Source organism: Rhamphochromis sp. 'chilingali', assembly GCF_963969265.1.
Source record: "Rhamphochromis sp. 'chilingali' genome assembly, chromosome: 15".
Classification (NCBI taxonomy): Eukaryota; Metazoa; Chordata; class Actinopteri; order Cichliformes; family Cichlidae; genus Rhamphochromis; species Rhamphochromis sp. 'chilingali'.
The window spans coordinates 31,338,951-31,356,995 of NC_137942.1; the positions used below are offsets into that span (position 1 = coordinate 31,338,951).

The 18,045-nt window shown below is 41.1% G+C and overlaps 1 protein-coding gene and 2 long non-coding RNA genes across 3 annotated transcripts; 2 read left to right on the plus strand and 1 right to left on the minus strand.

Moving 5' to 3' along the window:
* Positions 1-1,621: 1,621 nt before the first annotated feature.
* Positions 1,622-8,331, minus strand: LOC308411967. Its single transcript, XR_013974507.1, has 4 exons — positions 7,779-8,331; positions 5,876-7,680; positions 5,293-5,607; positions 1,622-2,441 (listed from the first exon to the last, which is right to left on the minus strand). It is a non-coding gene; the product is annotated as an uncharacterized lncRNA (long non-coding RNA).
* Positions 8,332-11,037: 2,706 nt separating this feature from the next.
* On the plus strand, positions 11,038-12,112 carry LOC308411966. The gene is made up of 4 exons (XR_013974506.1): positions 11,038-11,163; positions 11,261-11,372; positions 11,691-11,778; positions 11,892-12,112. It is a non-coding gene; the product is annotated as an uncharacterized lncRNA (long non-coding RNA).
* A 662-nt stretch (positions 12,113-12,774) lies between these two features.
* LOC308411806 (piggyBac transposable element-derived protein 4-like) lies at positions 12,775-15,598 on the plus strand (the record flags this gene model as incomplete). The annotated part of the gene is made up of 3 exons (XM_080905832.1): positions 12,775-14,034; positions 14,136-14,535; positions 15,390-15,598. The coding sequence occupies 3 exons, from the start codon at positions 12,775-12,777 to the stop codon at positions 15,551-15,553; spliced, it is 1,824 nt and encodes a 607-aa protein (XP_080761958.1). The 3' UTR covers positions 15,554-15,598.
* Between the last annotated feature and the right edge of the window lie 2,447 nt (positions 15,599-18,045).

The window sequence follows — 18,045 nt, forward strand, 5'->3', positions numbered from 1 at the left end:
ACACTTACCCACAGTCACCCTGTGATTAACTAACAAACAAGCTTTGTAAAGTGTGAAAACTGAGAAACAAGTGCTGCAGTTTTTTCATAAAATGCACTGCTAATCTTACTATGTTTGGTGTGGTGATGCCAGGGTCTGTCATGTGCTGTGTGATATTGATGAACAAAAGGCGAACTTTGTATTTAGGCTGAAAGACAAAATAACAAGGCATAACGTGTGTGTGTGTGTGTGTGTGTGTGTGTGTGTGTGTGTGTGTGTGTGTAATGATACAAGGGGTAGAGATATTGAGATGGACTGATAGTAGCCACTACTTGTTACTATTTTCTGAAATATCCTTTATCAGGTCTGGAGAGCTGAATCAAGGCTAGTTTTATGCATGATATGGACACTTTACCACATTGTGGTCTCACTATTTAACTCATTCACTGCCATTGACGTCTATAGACGTCAATTACGTTTCCAATGGGAGGGGCTAGAATACAACCTCGGGCAGCTTGTCAGTGAACATCAGACTGCTTGAAATGTATTTTTCACAAAAAGCTCGTTTTCTCCCTTTTTGTGGTCAAAACAGGCATTTTTGGTGGAACCCACCTCTCTTCTACAGCTGATTACTAAAGAATGGAAAATGGTAGAAACAAGCTTTTTTTTTTGGTTGGAAGAAGAGAGTCTGTTCTTCATTTTGGTAGGTTCAGCGTTTATATGATCATAACACACAGTTTTCTGTGGCTCTTCAAAAATGAGTAAAAATGCTCAAAAACCCTGGCAGTGAATGAGTTAAGTTAAATAGATTGGTAGTTGTGGATATATTTGGTAAATATGGGGTTCAAAATCTTGCTAAAGGAGACTGTGGTACAAACTGGAGGAACCAGGATTTAAACCACTGAACTTCCAATTAGAAGTCCTGAGTCACAGTCATCATGGTTAAAGCAGGGGAACTTGGTATAGCTAAGGACCAGTGGGAGATGAATTTTTGAATGCCGTTGGTTTTCTTCAATGTCAGTAATATTAAAGTTTTGTGTACTATCTGTGAGTGCTATACTATCAGAATGTAACTCCCAGAATGCTTGTTATTTGATATGCATGAAGCTTCAAAAGCATATTAAGGATCTAATCACACCAGCTGATTTTAAGTCTGGCTGAAGTGATGAAATCGTCGGAGGTCTTTCTCTGTTCCCCCAGCCTGTTCCTCCTCATCAGTCGCTCCTTCTGCTCTAAAAACAAGCATCTCTGTGTTCTCCTTTTGCTTTGAATTCTGCCTTGTGGTGACCTGGAGAGACACAAATGCCTGTTTCCACTGTGCTCCTATTCTTTTCTTCCAGGTAAATATGCATTCATTGACTCTGATGAACAGTACCTTGTTGTAGAAATGAAGGCCAATGTTTGCCAGCACTGAATTTGCTGGATTTATACATTTATAAAATCAGTAAAACAACAAAAAAGATGTTTAAATAGACTTAGAATATACATGCTCATTTTACAAGTCATATATATTAACTTAAACAGAGTTAGAGACAATAGGCTGCCAGCTGGAACACTGATAGGAGGAGGTTAGGCTGTTACCTGGTGTACATAAAAGAACAAGTTGATTCAGTAGTGGTTGACAGCATTCAGACTCCACTCTTAACCACAGAAAAGACTCAGAGTGATTCAAAGGGCGAACTGTAGGATCCCCTCGTCAGACACAAAAATGAAAACCTAAAAACGCAAATCCGATAAGTACCCCATACCACACATTCATGGTTCAGTGTAGCTAAAACTTACTATCAGGATAGCATCAGTGAAGATTAAAAAAAATTCACAACCTTTAAAACACCATGGATGTGGTATGAATCAAACAGGATTGTGTTTGGCCTCACAAATGCACCCTGAGCTTTTCAGTATAGTATGGAAGCAGGCCTCAGAGACAAAATATGCAATCCATACTTAGACGATGTGTTGAGGATATGTTCTCAAGCATCTAAACTAAGACCAGACAAATGGGACCTGTTCAGAAATGAAGTGCTCTATCTCGGAAAGGTGATCCCTGCTGATGGCTACATGATGGATGATATAAATGGATGACCACAAATACTGCTAATGATTTCAGCATCAACATGTGGCAATGTAAATACGGTCTGTAGTGTCCCTCTGGTTCACAGATAAATCGGTTCTGCCTCCAGAGAGGTGAATTTCCTTGACAGCATTGCTGTTGCTTCATACACACAGCTGTAGTTGCCCTGGTGTCCATACTCAGCTGCAGGGAAACTAAAGGCAGGCGAGTTGTTGACAGCTGTCTTGATGTGTGTGATGTTGGAGCCCGAGAAGATGAGAATGAAACTGCCTGGAGTGGAGCTGAAGTTCATAAGGCAGGTGAAGACAAAGCTGTAACCCCTGGTTATCTCTGAACCTTCAGGACCTCAGACCAGACCTCCGCTTGGAGATGTCAGAGAGATGCTGGGTTTCTGCAGGGATTCCAGATATTAAAAATGGAAAATAAGATGAAATAAGGTAAAAAGAACATTTTTCTGCCTGATATTAAGCTAATGTAGTCAGTGTTTTGCTAGCCTGACCAATACTTTTGATCTGCTACATCACTAACATCAAGTCAATTAACTTTAATTTATCTTTGTAGAAGTTGGTTTGTCACATGATTGCACATTATGTTTGATAATATAAAAAGATTTAAACCAAAACAATCATGTGTTTCTAAAAACGGACATATACAAACTCTGTTTTAATACATGAACCTTATTTGTTCAATGACAAATGTGTTTGGCTTTTATTCACTCTTTGGCCAGATTTAGGCATCAAAGCTACTGGGACCTTATCATGGACCTACTATCAAAAGATAAATAGACCCTCTCACAACCCTGAATTGTAACTTTAAAATTGAGGGCCCTAATCAAGTAAATAATAATCAGCTTCTACTGTGATTTTAATACATAAAAGTACTGACTTAGAGCTTGACAACAGAAGAAATAAATAAAATAAAGTAAATTACCACCCAAACGCTGAAAAGAATTAAATCCAAGTCTGAGACTTAATAATTTGTTAATCTCTGTCTTGTGTTGAAAAGAGAAGAACACATCATACCTCAGTACTGCATGGATTTAGTTTTTTTTTTTTGCTTTCATTTCTGGTTTTCCAAAAAAGCTTGCTTTAAGTGGAAATGAAAGTTTTCTAAAGTCTCAACTCTGAAGACTCAACAATTTTATATATATATATATATATATATATATATATATATATATCCATCCTTTTTTCTGTTGCTAGTAGTTAGAGTAGTATTTTCCCCTCAGTGGAAACATTTTCCTGTAAACATGGGTCTCGGGGACGAGACCTGCCCATTAAAGTCGCTGTGCTCCCTCAGCTGAGCTCTACTGATATACTTCAAGTTACATTAAATCATGTTTGTTAATGAAAAACAAGACCACCCCTGTCACCAATAAATTATTAGAGTGCAAGCTCAATTTAATTATTTGGTTAACAGTAGTTTCTGCAGCAGTCGTGGTAACCAGCAGGTTAGATTTTAAAGTACCGCTCATGTGTCCTTGAAAGTAATTTATGATGGACTATGTTTATGACTATTGATTATTCTTAAATTTGCTGTGTAGCTAATAAAGGTGGCCCATTGTGTGAGTTTAGTAATAGTAGAGGACAGACTGTTGTAGTACTCTTCAAAATTCAAATGTGTGTTAGTTTAAAGCCTCTGGAAATAATGTGTGTGATGTGTCAGCATGTTTTTTTTTTTAAAGGAATAACAAAATGATTGAGCCAAATCTGCCCTTGTCAAAGTTGCTTACTCATCCAGTTCAAATGCTCTGGTGCCAACCCTGACATAGTTTGTCCTTATTTTAAGATCTGTTGTACATAGGGATGGGTATTGATAAGATTTTAACGATTCCGATTCCATTTTCGATTCTGTTTAACGATTCGATTCCTTATCGATTCTCTTATCGATTCTTTTTTTTTAAAAAGGAGAACACTAAGGTCGATTAGCTTAGAACTGTGTTTTATATCTTCTCTTTGAACAAGATAGAAATTTAGGAGTAACATGGCCTTACAAACCCAACAGTGAGATCTTAAGAGATCCAGCCTACGGCTCTTCAATGGGGTGTCACAGGGTCCCCAGGAAAAAAATTGTAAATGTAAAATAATAAAATAAATATTCTTCTGTAGCAATAACAAAGTAAAACATAAATTATTCTGTAGCAATTACACAAGAATATCCAGTAATGTCCCTGCCTACAATTAAACACATTCACTTACCAAAGTGAAATTGGGGGCATCTGCTGTGGCAAATGGGTGCAAGCCTTTGACCACAAACTTAGTCACTGCTCGGTGACATTCGTCTATCCTGGCCTGAAAGGAGACGCTACCGGTAGACTGCAGCGAGAACTGCCAGCATCTGAGCCAGCCAGACTCTGTCTCTCTCATCATGGTTATCTAAATGCACAGTAATAGCAGGTTTTGTAATAAGGTAAATCGCGCTAACATAATGTGCAATGCTAATTGATTAGTTACCTGCAGTATTAACGGGAGAGGACGTGGAAACGCTACCGCTGCTGCTGGGTTGAGCTTCGCTAGTCCGGAGCGGATCAAAAACACGACATTCGTTGAAAGCAATCGCGTGTTTTTTGAGCAAATGCTTTTGCATGTTCGTAGTGTTTCCTCCCTCTGATGAAATCTCTACTTTGCAAGTATTGCACGTTGCCCTGTTGTCATCCTTTCTCATAAGTTGTAACCAAACTTTTGAGCGTTTGCGCCGCTCAGGCGCCGTGTTTCCTACTGGGTAAAAGACGCTACTCAACGTGATGACGTCATTCGGGGCGACTGGAATCGATAAGGGAATCGTTTATAAAAGTGGCAAACGATTCCAAGGAATTGAAACAGTGGGAACCGGTTCTCAACAAGAACCGGTTTTCGATACCCATCCCTAGTTGTACATATAATTTTAAATTAGTAAATAATACCACTGATATCAATTACTTTATACTTCTCTTTAACCTATTAATAAGTCATTCTTAAAAAATGGATCTTCAAATTTTGTTTGGGAAATTATTAATCAGAGTATTTTGAGTGCTTCCTGTTTGGCTGAGTGCTAGAATACTTAAAGTACCTGTTAACATGGACATTTATCATTTTACAACAGCTGGAATGCTAAATTTAAAAACTTACAAATAAAAAAAAAACATTGTATTAAAAGGTAAGTGTAGAAAAGTTTCAATAATGTCTAAATATATAGTCTGACAGGGTTCCTTGCATCATTAGTTATAGTATCCAAGTATATATAGACCTCACGATGTCGCTCACCTGAACAAATGACACCAGCATCCTCACCATGACTACAGTTATGCTTCCCAAATCCTCTGTGCTGGCACTCAATTAGGAAACTTTCATTTCCTGAACAGTCCACTTCATCAAGCCAGATTTCGCCAGTTCCTTCACCAAAGTAAGCTGAGTGAGGAGCACTCAGTGCCATCCCACAGTTTAACTCTCTGCAAAAGATCTCAGCATCAATTAAGTCCCAGTCGTCATCACAGACTGCTCCCCAGCTGCTGTTGTGATAGAGTTCAACTCTTCCAGAGCACACAGTTGACCCAGCTCCAGCCAATCTGATAGGCACACCTGAAAATATAAGTTTGGGATAAAAGATACAGTGTTTTTAATGTTAACATTAAGTCACAATAATTATCAGTGTTCTTTGGTAGCTGATTTTATACATTTCAAGTTTTCAGGGGAACAAGGGGAATCAAGCTAATCCAAGTGCAAAACAAACTATATTATGATTTTTCTTTTAAGATTTTCCTGAAAAGAAAATTCTAATTAATTAGAATAATCCCACTTGCATGTCTTCCGTGGAGGACAAAGTCTGGGGACAAAGGGGATGACCCACCAATCTCCAGGGGTGAGGTCACTGAGGCAGTTAAACAACTCCTTGGCGCCAGAGCCTCTGGGGTTCCTGAGTTCCTGAAGGCTCTGGATGTTGTAAGGCTGTCCTGGTTGACAAGCCCCTACAATGTTGAGTGGAGATCAGGGGCGATACCTCTGGATTGGCAGACCGGGGTGGTGGTTCCCATTTTTTAAAAAGGGGGACTGGAGGGTGGAAAGGAGAGTTCGTCCGTTAGAAGGAAAAATGCGTTTTTTTTGTCCTGGTCGCGGAACACTGGATCAGCTCTTTATCCTCTCGAGGATAGTTGAGGGCACATGTGTCACGATGAGTTGTGTGGCTGTCAGTGGCTGGACCCACGTGCAGGACTCGGAGACAAAACATTAACTTAAACGACGGCTTTATTTGCTGGAGAGTCACCTTTGGACGATACATAAACAACAACTTAAACTAACTAGACAGGAGATGCTGAAGGAAGACGACCATGGATACACACACAACAAACGTGGAGGACGCAACAACTGGCAGGGAAAAACACAGGGCTTAAATACATACTGAGGTGATTAGGGAATGTGAAACAGGAGGAGAGCACAGCTGGGACTCATCAGACATGACAAGACAAGGGGAGGCAAAACTCAACACATTGACATAGTACACAGACTTTCAAAGTAAAACAGGAAACTGAACAGACGTGGACTAAACTAGGGGATACAGTGACAGAAATCAAACCCAAGAGAATCAAAACACATCATGAAAACAAAGATAACTAATACAAACAGAAAAACACTGAGTCCACAGACTCAGGTCCGTGACAACATGGGAGTTTGCCCAACCAGTCTACATGTGTTTTGTGGACTTGGAGAAGGCATTCGACCGTGTCCTTCAGGGTGTCCCGTGGGAGGTGCTCCGGGAATATGGGGTGTCTGGCCTATTGCTAAGGGCCATTCGATCCTTATACAAACGTTGCAAGATCTTGGTCCGCATACCTGGCAATAAGTTGGACTCTTTCCCGGTGGGTGATGGGCTCCGCCAGAGCTGCACTTTGTCACCAATTCTGTTCGTAATTTTTATGGACAGAATTTCTAGGCGTAGGCTTTCACTTGGGTGGTCTCAGAAACTCATCTCTGCTTTTCATGGATGGATGATGTGGCTCTTTTGGCTTCATCGGGTGATGGCCTCCAGCTCGCACTGGAATGGTTCGCAGCTGAGTGTGAAGCTGTGGGAGTGAGCACCTCCAAATATGAGACCATGGCCCTCAGCCAGAAAAGGTGGATCAGGAACTCTGGATCAGGAACGAGTTCCTGCCCCAAGTGGAGGAGTTTAATTATCTTGGGGCCTTGTTCACAAATGATGGGAGAAGGGAACGAGAGATTGACAGACGGATTGGTGCTGCAGCTGCAGTGATGCGGATGCTGCACCGGTCCATTGTGGTGATGAGACAGCTGAGTGTAAAAGCGAAGCTCTCAATTTACTGGTCGATCTACATCCCTATCCTCACCCTATGTGTGACCGAAAGAATGAGATAGCGGAGAGATAGGGTGAGAAGTTCAGCCATCCAAAAGGGGATCAGAGTAGAGCTGCTGCTCCCCACATGGAAAGGACCCAGTTGAGGTGGTTCAGGCATCTGACAAGGATGCCTCCTGGGTGAGGTGTTCCAGGCATGTCTCACTGGGAGGAAGGCCCAGGCCAGACCCAGGACACGGTGGAGAGATTATATTTCTCAGATGGCCTGGGAATGCCTTGGTGTTCCCCTGGACAAGCTGGAGGAGGTTGCGCTTCACTGCTTAGGCTGCTGCCCCTGCAACCCAGCCCTGGATAAGTGGAAGAAGATGGATGGACGGATGGATAGAATAAACTTTACGTATATCACTAGAATAACTGACCTGAAACATTTCCATAGATTTCTTACCTGAACAAATGACACCAGCGTCTTCACTGTGTCTACAATTGTGTGATCCAAATCCTCTGTGCTGGCACTGAGTCACAGACCTTTCATTTCCTGAACAGTCCACTTCATCAAGCCAGATTTTGCCAGCTCCTTTACCAAAGTAAGCTGAGTGAGGAGCACTCAGTGCCGTCCCACAGTTTAACTCTCTACAAAAGATCTCAGCATCAATTAAGTCCCAGTCGTCATCACAGACTGTTCCCCAGCTGTTGTTGTGATAGATTTCAACTCTGCCAGAGCACCGAGTCGACCCAGCTCCAGCCAATCTGATGGGCACACCTGAAAATATATGTTTTGGATAGAACATACATTAGGTTTTGTTCTGAGTGAAATTTGTCCTGTTAAACTGCTGCATGTTCTTGACCACCATTGCTGCAGCTCAGTTTCAGGGTGCTGGCAAACTTCTTATAGCCTAGGCAATCTTTATATATGTGGAGGAAAAATTGTTTTCTTCAGATCCTCAGAGAATACTTTCCTATGATGTGCCATGTTAGACTTCCAGTGAACAGTATCGGAGAGCGTGAGAGCAATAACACCAAATTCAACACATCTGTTCCCCATTTGTACTTGAGACCTCGTAAAAGTAATGAGTCACATGACACCAAGACACATGACATCATTTGGGCACAGTTTGGACATTTTCACTTATGGATGTACTCACTTTTGTTACCAGCGGTTTAGGCATTTATGTCTATATGTTGAGTTATTTAGAGGGGACAGCAAATTTATACTGTTGTACAAGCTATACACTGACTACTTTACATTGTATCAAAGTGTCATATCTTCAGTGTTGTCCCATGAAAAGATATAACAAAATATTTATAAAATGTGAGAGGTGTACTCGTTTTGTGAGATACTGTAATTATGATTCTTCTATTAAGACTTTCTTGAAAAGGAAAAGTCTTTTAATTATAATAAAGTTTCTGTATGACACTAGAGAAGACTGACCTAAAATATTTTCCATAATTTTTATTACCTTACACTTCATCAAGCCAGATTTCGCCAGTTCCTTCACCAAAGTAAGCTGAGTGAGAAGCACTCTGTGCCTCTGTGCTGTGGGACAGCCTCTGTGCTGTGGGACAGCACGTCCCACAGCACAGAGGCTGGTAAACTCTTCTTGTTAATATTTTAAAAAAATTACAGTGTTCATATGTTTCATGTAGTGGCCACATAGTGCCTGTTAATACAAACTACCTGTCAGGGACGTGCAGCGGGGTGGGGGGGCTTGAGCACCTGCCCCTTTCCTGATGGGTGCCCCAAGTGCCCTTTTCTTGAAGCAATTTGTTTATTATTTTTTATGTGTGTGTGTGCACGTGGAGTCCTGCCTGTGCCCCTCAATGATAACATTTAACTATTAATCACAGTTTGGCTAAATAAAAGGATCTAGCTTGCATCAGTCACATGGTGACCATTAACCAATGCTCACTCTTGACAGCAGAGTGCTCTGGTTTAGAGCCGGGAACAAGCTCTCACAGAGCAAGTGCATTTTTTGCTGCCTTACCGATGCGGAGCTGTAGGGAAACAGATTAATTGGGAGACACAGACTGATGCAAAGGAAAACAATAAGAATGGTGTACAGCGTACACTGTAGTCTATAGCACACAGTATTAGCTTATTATGTACACGTTGGTAAGTTGTCTGACAAATTAAAACAAATCAGCATGCTGTGTGTGTGCGCAACAGCACGACAAACACTACCTGTCCTTTTATTAACTGCAAAAGTAGTGCTGGTCAATAGCTGTTTGCTAACTGGGTGTCAGGGGTTTGTAGCTCTGTCCACCATTTCTTTTTAGAGTAAGCTGCAGGGCTTTCCCCTGTCTTTCTGGAAGGCTTCTATTTCACTAAAAACTATCTGATATGCATATCCACATAATTATGGATTATTATAATTACGCTATTAAAAACACACTGTGTTTTAAAGATAATACATTAAGAAACTGATTATGTTAGATTAATAATAAATAATAAGAGAAGCATTCTGGATCAGCACCATGATGCAAACTTGTAGCCATAGTATATACAGTACCCTGGAGAAGGTAAGAATGTCACACACGTGTGTGTGTGTGCATGTGTATAGATATTTTAAAACGATTACTCATCATATAACATTGTCCAGACATATCCGGTAAGGGAGGAGGAGGAAACAGTGATTCTAGAATAAAATCAATAATGAACACAACTGCCATGTTTTGGTTCTATATAACATTTCCTGTCATTACTTTATTATGGATTGGGTGCAAGAGTTGTTAAGTGTGGATAATTAAATAATAGATTAATGCAATATCAAACTGTGCCTTTTTCTTAGTTGGACAGCAAGTCCAACAAGTGTTTCGGATAAAATGTGGGAGCCCGAAATTGTGTCTACTTTCATCTTACAATCCGGCATCAAATAAATTGCACTGCAAACAAAGTCTATCAACAAAGAAAACATTTTCGTTTCATACTTTTCCGTTATATTCCCTTACAAAGCTAGCTTTAACGCTTCGAGGGTTCCTTTGTTCTTGCCGTCGCCTCGGCGCTTGACCCAGACTTTCGCTCTGTAGTTGCTTTTTAGCATAGTACTACAAAAAATTGTAAATCTGTGATATATGATTGATAAACGTAAAGGTAACTGTATAAATGTGTTCAATGACTTTGTTACTTTTAATGATTGGTGAGCACCCGCTTCGATTCGCACTCAATTCAAACTTTACGCTGCACGCTCACCTAACTTTACGCTGCACGCTCACCTAACTTTACGCTGCACGCTCACCTAACTTTACGCTGCACGCTCACCTAACTTGCGTTTGCACCTTTTGTCCACACGTAAACTGCGTTTAGCATTTACGTGTGGACGAGGAAGACGGAGAAAACGCAGCGTCAAAGGTGTGCGCCTATTTTGACGCCACACTGTGCGCCATGTTTTTGTCTCGGTGCCATGAATTCCTACAATGGCAGACTTAGACAAAATACTGTTAATTTTATTATCTTCAGTGTTTAAATGCTTACATATACGGGTTTGCTTGTAATTGTTGCCTATATACATTTTAAGCTATTATTTATTATTTAGTTCAATCAATAGATCAAGTTTTGTAGTGACTATGAAATATATTGTAATTATCTGTTTCCTGTTTATCCTAGACAGGGCAAAAAAGGACTCCAAATTAAAAAAAAGATAAAAATGAAAGACTGGTGCATTGTGCAGTTTAGCACTGGTGGTACAGAAATAGTCCCTAGATCATGGATAAATTGTCATGGCCTCCATATCCTCCGTGAGACACATTCAGGATCCACGACACAGTAAAGAGGAGAGTTCATCCTGGTGCAACATGGCTCACCTATGCACCAGTCCGACTTCTAATAAGCCATGGTGGGTATCATCTGGATTGGTGTTGTATAAATGTAACAATAACAAGTTTTTCGTGTCCTAATTTATGTCTGGCCATACATTGTGTTTGTACTTCCAGACACATTTCACGAAGCAGAACGCAGTCTTCAGAAATATCTAAGTGAACACTGTGATACGTCTGACCTTCAGTCCGAAGCTGAAACTCAGACCAGTCATAAAAGAAAGCACAAGTAAAACTTTTTTTTTATTTCACAAACATATCTTTGATTGCTAAGAATTTATGATCTTGTCTTTTATACATATCTGTGGTGCTTGCATACTGCAATATCACCACATAATATAGTCCAAAAAGTGGAAGCTTGTAAACTTTTTATAAATGCAAAGCCGTGTACACTTGTGCACTTCAAAAATTCCTTGTATACTGTACCTTCTTGCACATCTCCGTTTCCTGTGTGTGTTGTTATAAATCAAACTGTAACTTTAGGAAAAAAATATTCCAAAAGCACATTTGTAATTACTTATGACCGTTTTCAACTTTTTTTCTTTAGACCAAATCCCCTGTACACATATAGTGACTCAGAGGATGAGCAGCCCACAAAAAATGGTTTCCCCAGGCCCCTCGAGTGAAAATACCAGGTAATAAAATACTGTCTAGTGTCTTTGTACATATCTGTGTGTGACACAAGGAAACGTTTGACAAGTTGTCTGTATTCTTAAATACTTAAAAAAAAATTCTCTTTTTCTGTCAGACCTGACGAGAGCTGTTAATGAACTCCGTGAGGAGGTCAGAGCCATCCGCAATGAATCGGTAGATGCTGGGGTACTGCCTCTGGATTTGCCCTTGCACAACATTGAGGAGCTAAACAATGCAGAGCCAGCTCTTCAATCACAAGAGGCAAATAAGGCAATGGTAAGTATATAAAGGTTATGTACACTTTGTAACTATAAATTGTAATAGCTGTCAGATGTGATTTAAATACATAACAACGGCCTGTTGATTAACCTGGAGGGTCTTAGGGTCGATTTGTGGCTTTTTCAAATTTTGATTACATGCCATTTGCACAGTGTTGAATGGACTATAGCCAAATTCTCCAAAAAAAAAGTTTGATATGATTTTATTTCAAAATTCAAGTCTGACTTCCTTCAATTAGCTTCAGTGGCTAAGCTACAAATAAACTTACACTATTGGGCTTAGTGGTCGATTTGTGCCCCATTGAAACCCATTATAAACGCTATTTTTCACTGCAAATTAATTACGGTCAAAGGGATCGTCGATGTTTAAGTTTCATTTTCATTTTGCAGTCCACCAGGTGGCGCCCTTGCTTCACATTTGACCCCTGCTGGAAAATCCCATATTTACAGCAGTGTTTTTCAGCTCAAATGATGAGTGTGGGTCACTATCAATGTGTGTGTCTAAAAAAAAAAAAAAAAAAGGAGTGTGTGTCTAACTCCTTTTTTTGTCTGATTTCAAACGTTTTTTCTCCTTTGAGGTCCACACTGCAATACAAACAACAAATGTAAACCTAAGAACTAAAGACTTTGTTTTGTCTGCAAGCGCAGGTTGTTTACGCAGCTGCACTAAAGCCGTGGTTATAAATATGAGCTTTAGAGGCAGGAGTAGTCTTTTCCAAAATGGCAAGACATTACAACACGGAAGAAGCGCTGAGAATGATCATGGATCCCGAGGACAGCTCCTCCTCCTCTGCAGAGGACTCTGGGGATGACGAGGAAATTTCAACGGGGGAGGAAACGGAGGAGCTGGAGTCCTGTTCCGACTCAAGCGGAGCCCAATCTTCTGAAATTGAGAGCGGAGACACGGAGGAAGCACCAGCGGGGTGGATTAGTAAAAATGGATTAATGTGGAATCCAACAAACGCCGAGACGCTGCATCATGTTCCAGCCGCTACTGGGTACACCGGACCGACGCATTACGCCGCCGCTCGGATCTGTGACCCGGTATCCAGCTTTTTAATCTTTGTCACTGATGAAATCATGCTGAACATTGTGTCCATGACGAATCTCCAGGGGAGGCGTACGATCGAAAATTGGAAAGACGTGGACAGCGACGAGCTGCGGGCTTACGTGGGGCTACTGATCCTGGCAGGAGTTTACCGGTCCAAGCACGAGTCCACGCTCAGTCTGTGGAATGAGAAAACTGGCCGCATTGTATTTCGGGCTACCATGTCAGAAAAAAGATTTCACCACATTGGCAGGGCCCTTCGTTTCGATGACAAACTTTCAAGACCGAGACGCAATTCTGGCAAACTGGCTCCCATTAGTCAAATCTGGGATATGTGGACCCGCTGCCTAGAAATGATGTTCTTCCCGGGGAGGGAAATTTGTGTGGACGAGCAACTAGTCCCGTTCAGAGGGAGGTGCGGGTTCAGACAATACATGCCCAAGAAGCCATCCAAATACGGGCTGAAAATATGGGCAGCCTGCGACGTGGATACGTCATACGCCTGGAGATTGCAGCTGTACACAGGCAAACCAGCTGGCGAGCGCCCTGCAGTCAACCTGGGAATGCGGGTCGTTTTGAAGCTGACAGAGGGGCTCCAGGGACGAGTTGTCACATGTGACAGCTTCTTCACATCGTTTCCTCTGTCAGAAGAACTCCTCAGAAGAAAAATGACCCTGGTTGGAACCATCAGAAAGAATAAACCAGAGCTCCCGCAGCAGCTCCTTCAGACAGGGGGGCGAGAGGTGTTTTCCTCAGTTTTCGCTTTTAGGATGACGCACACGGCCGTGTCGTACGTGCCCCGCCGCGGCAAAAATGTGCTCTTATTGAGCACGAAACACCGCACCCAAAGCGTGAGCGATGATGCCAAAAGAAAGCCTCAAGTGATAATTGACTACAACAAATCCAAAGGAGGGGTCGACAAACTTGATCAGGTAAGTGTCATTACGCATCAGTTGCGCACGAATTTATTCATTGTTGCTCATATATTCTTGTGTAAAATATACATAGGTTTAATTTTTATTTTTTTTATCAGGCTGTGTGCGAATACTCCTGCAGGAGGCGAACGAGTCGGTGGCCAGTAGCTCTGTTCCATCATATGATTGACGTCTCCCTTTATAACGGTTTCGTCCTGTGGATCGCAACCGATCCAGCCTGGAAGAAGTCCAAATCACATAGGAGGAGGATTTACATCGAGGAGGTTGGGGAAGCTTTAGTGAAACCACACATGGCAAAGAGAGAGCGCCTTCCTCGCTCATCACTCACAGCGGAGTTTGTGAGACGTGCCCAGTATGCTGCTGCTTCAGACCCCTCTGCAGGCCCCTCTGCATCCCCCTCTGCAGCCATCAGCTCAAAGGCCAGGAAGCAATGCGACCTTTGCTCAACAAAAAGACGAAGAATCCTCACCACCTGCTGCAAATGTGGAAACGAAATATGTAAGGACCACACCCTGACCATTTGCAGCAACTGCTCCTGAGCAGGACTGTCCTTCCCTCCCCCCCTCTCTCACTTCCTCATATCTCATCTCTCATACCTTTCCCCATTCCCCATGTGTTCATTGTTCTGAAGTTGTAAAATAAATGTTTTCTGGTTCAAAGTTATATTGTATTTTTTATTTTATTTTAGAACACAATAAGGTAATAGCATTTAGTGATAATAAGCAATAATTATAAATGGTAATAAGCATTTTACCATGAATATTTCAAGGAGAATTAGGTCTAAAAGATTGGCTAATTTAAAGTGGAATAAAATATTAATATATAAATTTTTTATAGCACTTTTTATGGTGTGGTCGATTTGTGCCCTTAGGACCGATAGTGTGTGCATTTTATGAAATGCGCTCCTGCAAAAAAAATAAAAGGCGATCAAAATGAATGTTGGTGCCAATCTTTGGACCATCTAAAGGCCTAATTATAATAACAATTGAATATTACCTCAAATGTTTTTTTTGGAAAATATTCAAGTTTTTTGTTTTTTGGGGCAAAAAAAGCCGTGCGCTCATGTGACGAAACCGGGATATAAAGGGTTAAAATCCGCGAAATGTAATTAAAACTTGACATGAATATTTCAAGGAGAATTAGGTCTAAAAGATTGGCTAATTTAAAGTGGAAAAAAATATTAATATATAAACTTTTTATAGCACTTTTTATGGCGTGGTCGATTTGTGGCTCTAAGACCAATAGTGTATGCATTTTTCTAAGACCCTCCAGGGGTTTTAAACACACAAGCACTTGCATACACATTTAAGACATGAGACACGCTAATTCCATCTCTTAAAATGTGTCTATAGGTGAGACGCTTTGCCTTGATTGGAGCCTGACGCAGCAGTTAGGGGCAAACTCTATGTCCGAGTTTGTCTTTGCACAAGCAGTGCAGAAATGGCTCCGATACGCCCCAGATCGTTTGGGTGGGTGCAGGACGCACATCATGCAAAAAAATTACAAACTTCTGTGAATCATATAAACGTAAATAGGAAACTGTCTTTTAATAAAGTATTTAGCAAACGAAACATGCCTATTGACCTTTTTTTGTTTATTTTTTTTCTCTCTTACATCACATGCAATGCTTTCTTATTTTAGGATATTAATGTTGACATGATACATTGTGAGACATTTGGTTTTTTTTTTTATAAAGGGTGTCCAATTTAAGGAATAAGTACAATTATGTGTTTAGGTGGTTGAAGTATTGATGGAAACATGCAGTAGTTTAGTATTGGTTAAAATACCTATAAAGAAAGGTAGATTTCCAGTCATGATTTAACTGTTGTTTTAATAAAAAGCAACTGTGCGAAAGAGGTGGAAAATCAACACCATAGCTCAACAGTGTTTCAATATCAGAATCTGACATTGTTTCAATGTCAGCAGTATTAGAAAATATAACGTTGAATCAACGTCAGGTTTCAACATTGATTCAACATCAAAACCTGACGTTGTTTCAACGTTAAAAAAGGGTGCAAGAGTGACGTTAGGTCAACGTCACACTTCAAACGTTGATTCAATGACACAGCCTGATATTGACTCAACATTGTTTCAATGTTTCCTTGCTATCTGGGCTAGGTGCACAAGACATGGGTGGTGGGTCCATTTCAGGATTTTAATTGCTTTTGTTATGTTAACTGCATTGTCAGTAACACAGCAAACCACTTTGTTTTCCACATCCCTGTCACGGTCGCAGTGGCAGACCGTGTGGAGAGTGTGTGGAGGACTCAGGTGCAGACACAGGCGTGGACACGAAACTGAGTTGAACGAAAAGCGAGCCTTTATTGTGGCTGAAGACAAGGAGTGCAAACAAGGCAGAAGCGCAGTGACAAAACTAAACTTTAACTAAACTATGAAGACACAGGAAATCATAACTATGACTACAAAAGACTGGCTGTGACAACATGGAGGGTGGGAACACAGACGACGCGACACAGACCGCATGAAACACCGAGACTAAATACACAAGAGGGATGATCAGGGGAAGTGGCCACACATGGGAGCACAGCTGACACACATGAACCTAACGACAGGACAGGAGAGGTGAAACTAAATACACTGACATTGAATACAGACTTTCAAAGTAAAACAGGAAACATGGAGATTAGACATGACATGAACTAAACATAACCACGCAGACATGACTCATGACAGGTAGACGCACGAACCAGGAAGACAGAGTACAGGGGAAGATGACAGAAGCGACAGCATGAACTTGAAACACAAGACACACAGACATAAACACATGAAGGGCAAGGGAGGCTCAATACAAGGGTAATATAATTACAAATGAGCTGGAATAACTTAATGAACCTAACAAACAATAAACATCAAAATAGACTAAACACAAAACACTGGGTCGCACGACCCAGGACAATGACAATCCCACTCTTTTGCCACTTTGAGCAGCTCTTCTGCTAAGTTCTCAGAAGTGTGTCTGTCGCTGAACTCAAAACAATCCAGAAGACAGGATACCATTTTATAATTTTCAATAAAGTGACACGTAACTGACAAGAAGGATGTGGTGGTTTGGGATGTCCAGCTGTCAGTTAGAAACACTGCTGTGGCTTTTTTAACCCTCTCTTGCAGTGATGCACGTTCTCTTTCATATATGCCTGGGATGATTTTTTTGGGAGAGAGCCTTCCTGCTTGGAATTAGATACATGGGATTCAGTGCATGTATAAAAGTCCTGAATCCCTTATCATCCACAACAGAAAATGGTTGGAAATCAAGTGCTATCATTTTTGCCAGTTCTTCATCAATTGTGTTCTGTCTTGCTGGAGTCACAGACTTCTGCAAAAACTGTCTCATTGAGCTCTGGCTTGGTTTAGGTGGTATACTGCATGACGCTTCAGATACTGCAGCAGAAGAAGGAGCAGCAACAGTTGCAGTAGACCAGGGGTCACCAACACGGTGCCTGCGGGCACCAGGTCGCCCACAAGGACCACATGAGTCGCCCGCGGGCCTGTTCTAAAAATAGCTCACCATAACAACTTACCAGTAAGCTGCATCTATTTTTATTTTTTCTTGCTATTTTTTTTTAATCACAATTGCATTGGCGTTAATTTGTTAGAGATAATATATAAAAAAATGTTTATTATTAAATATTAGATCATGATCTAATATTTAGTGCTAGCTGGTCTCCACGGAAACAGTTGCCGTGAAGACCAGCAAAGGCAAAGGTGAGGAGATGAGGAAAACATGGCGGAAAAAAGGAAGAAAACATATAATTTTCACAGTGAATGGGAGGAAGAGTTCTTTTTTACCACTGTGAAAGATTCATGCGTGTGTCTCATTTGCGGGGCAACTGTGGCAACGGCAAAGCGGCACAACGTGGAGAGACATTTCCGAACGTGTCACACAAGCTACCATGCTAACTACCCAAAGGGCAGCACACTGCGAGCGGAAAAGGCCCGCGAATTAAAGGCAGGTTTGAGCAAACAGCAGTCTTTTTTCACGAGACCGGT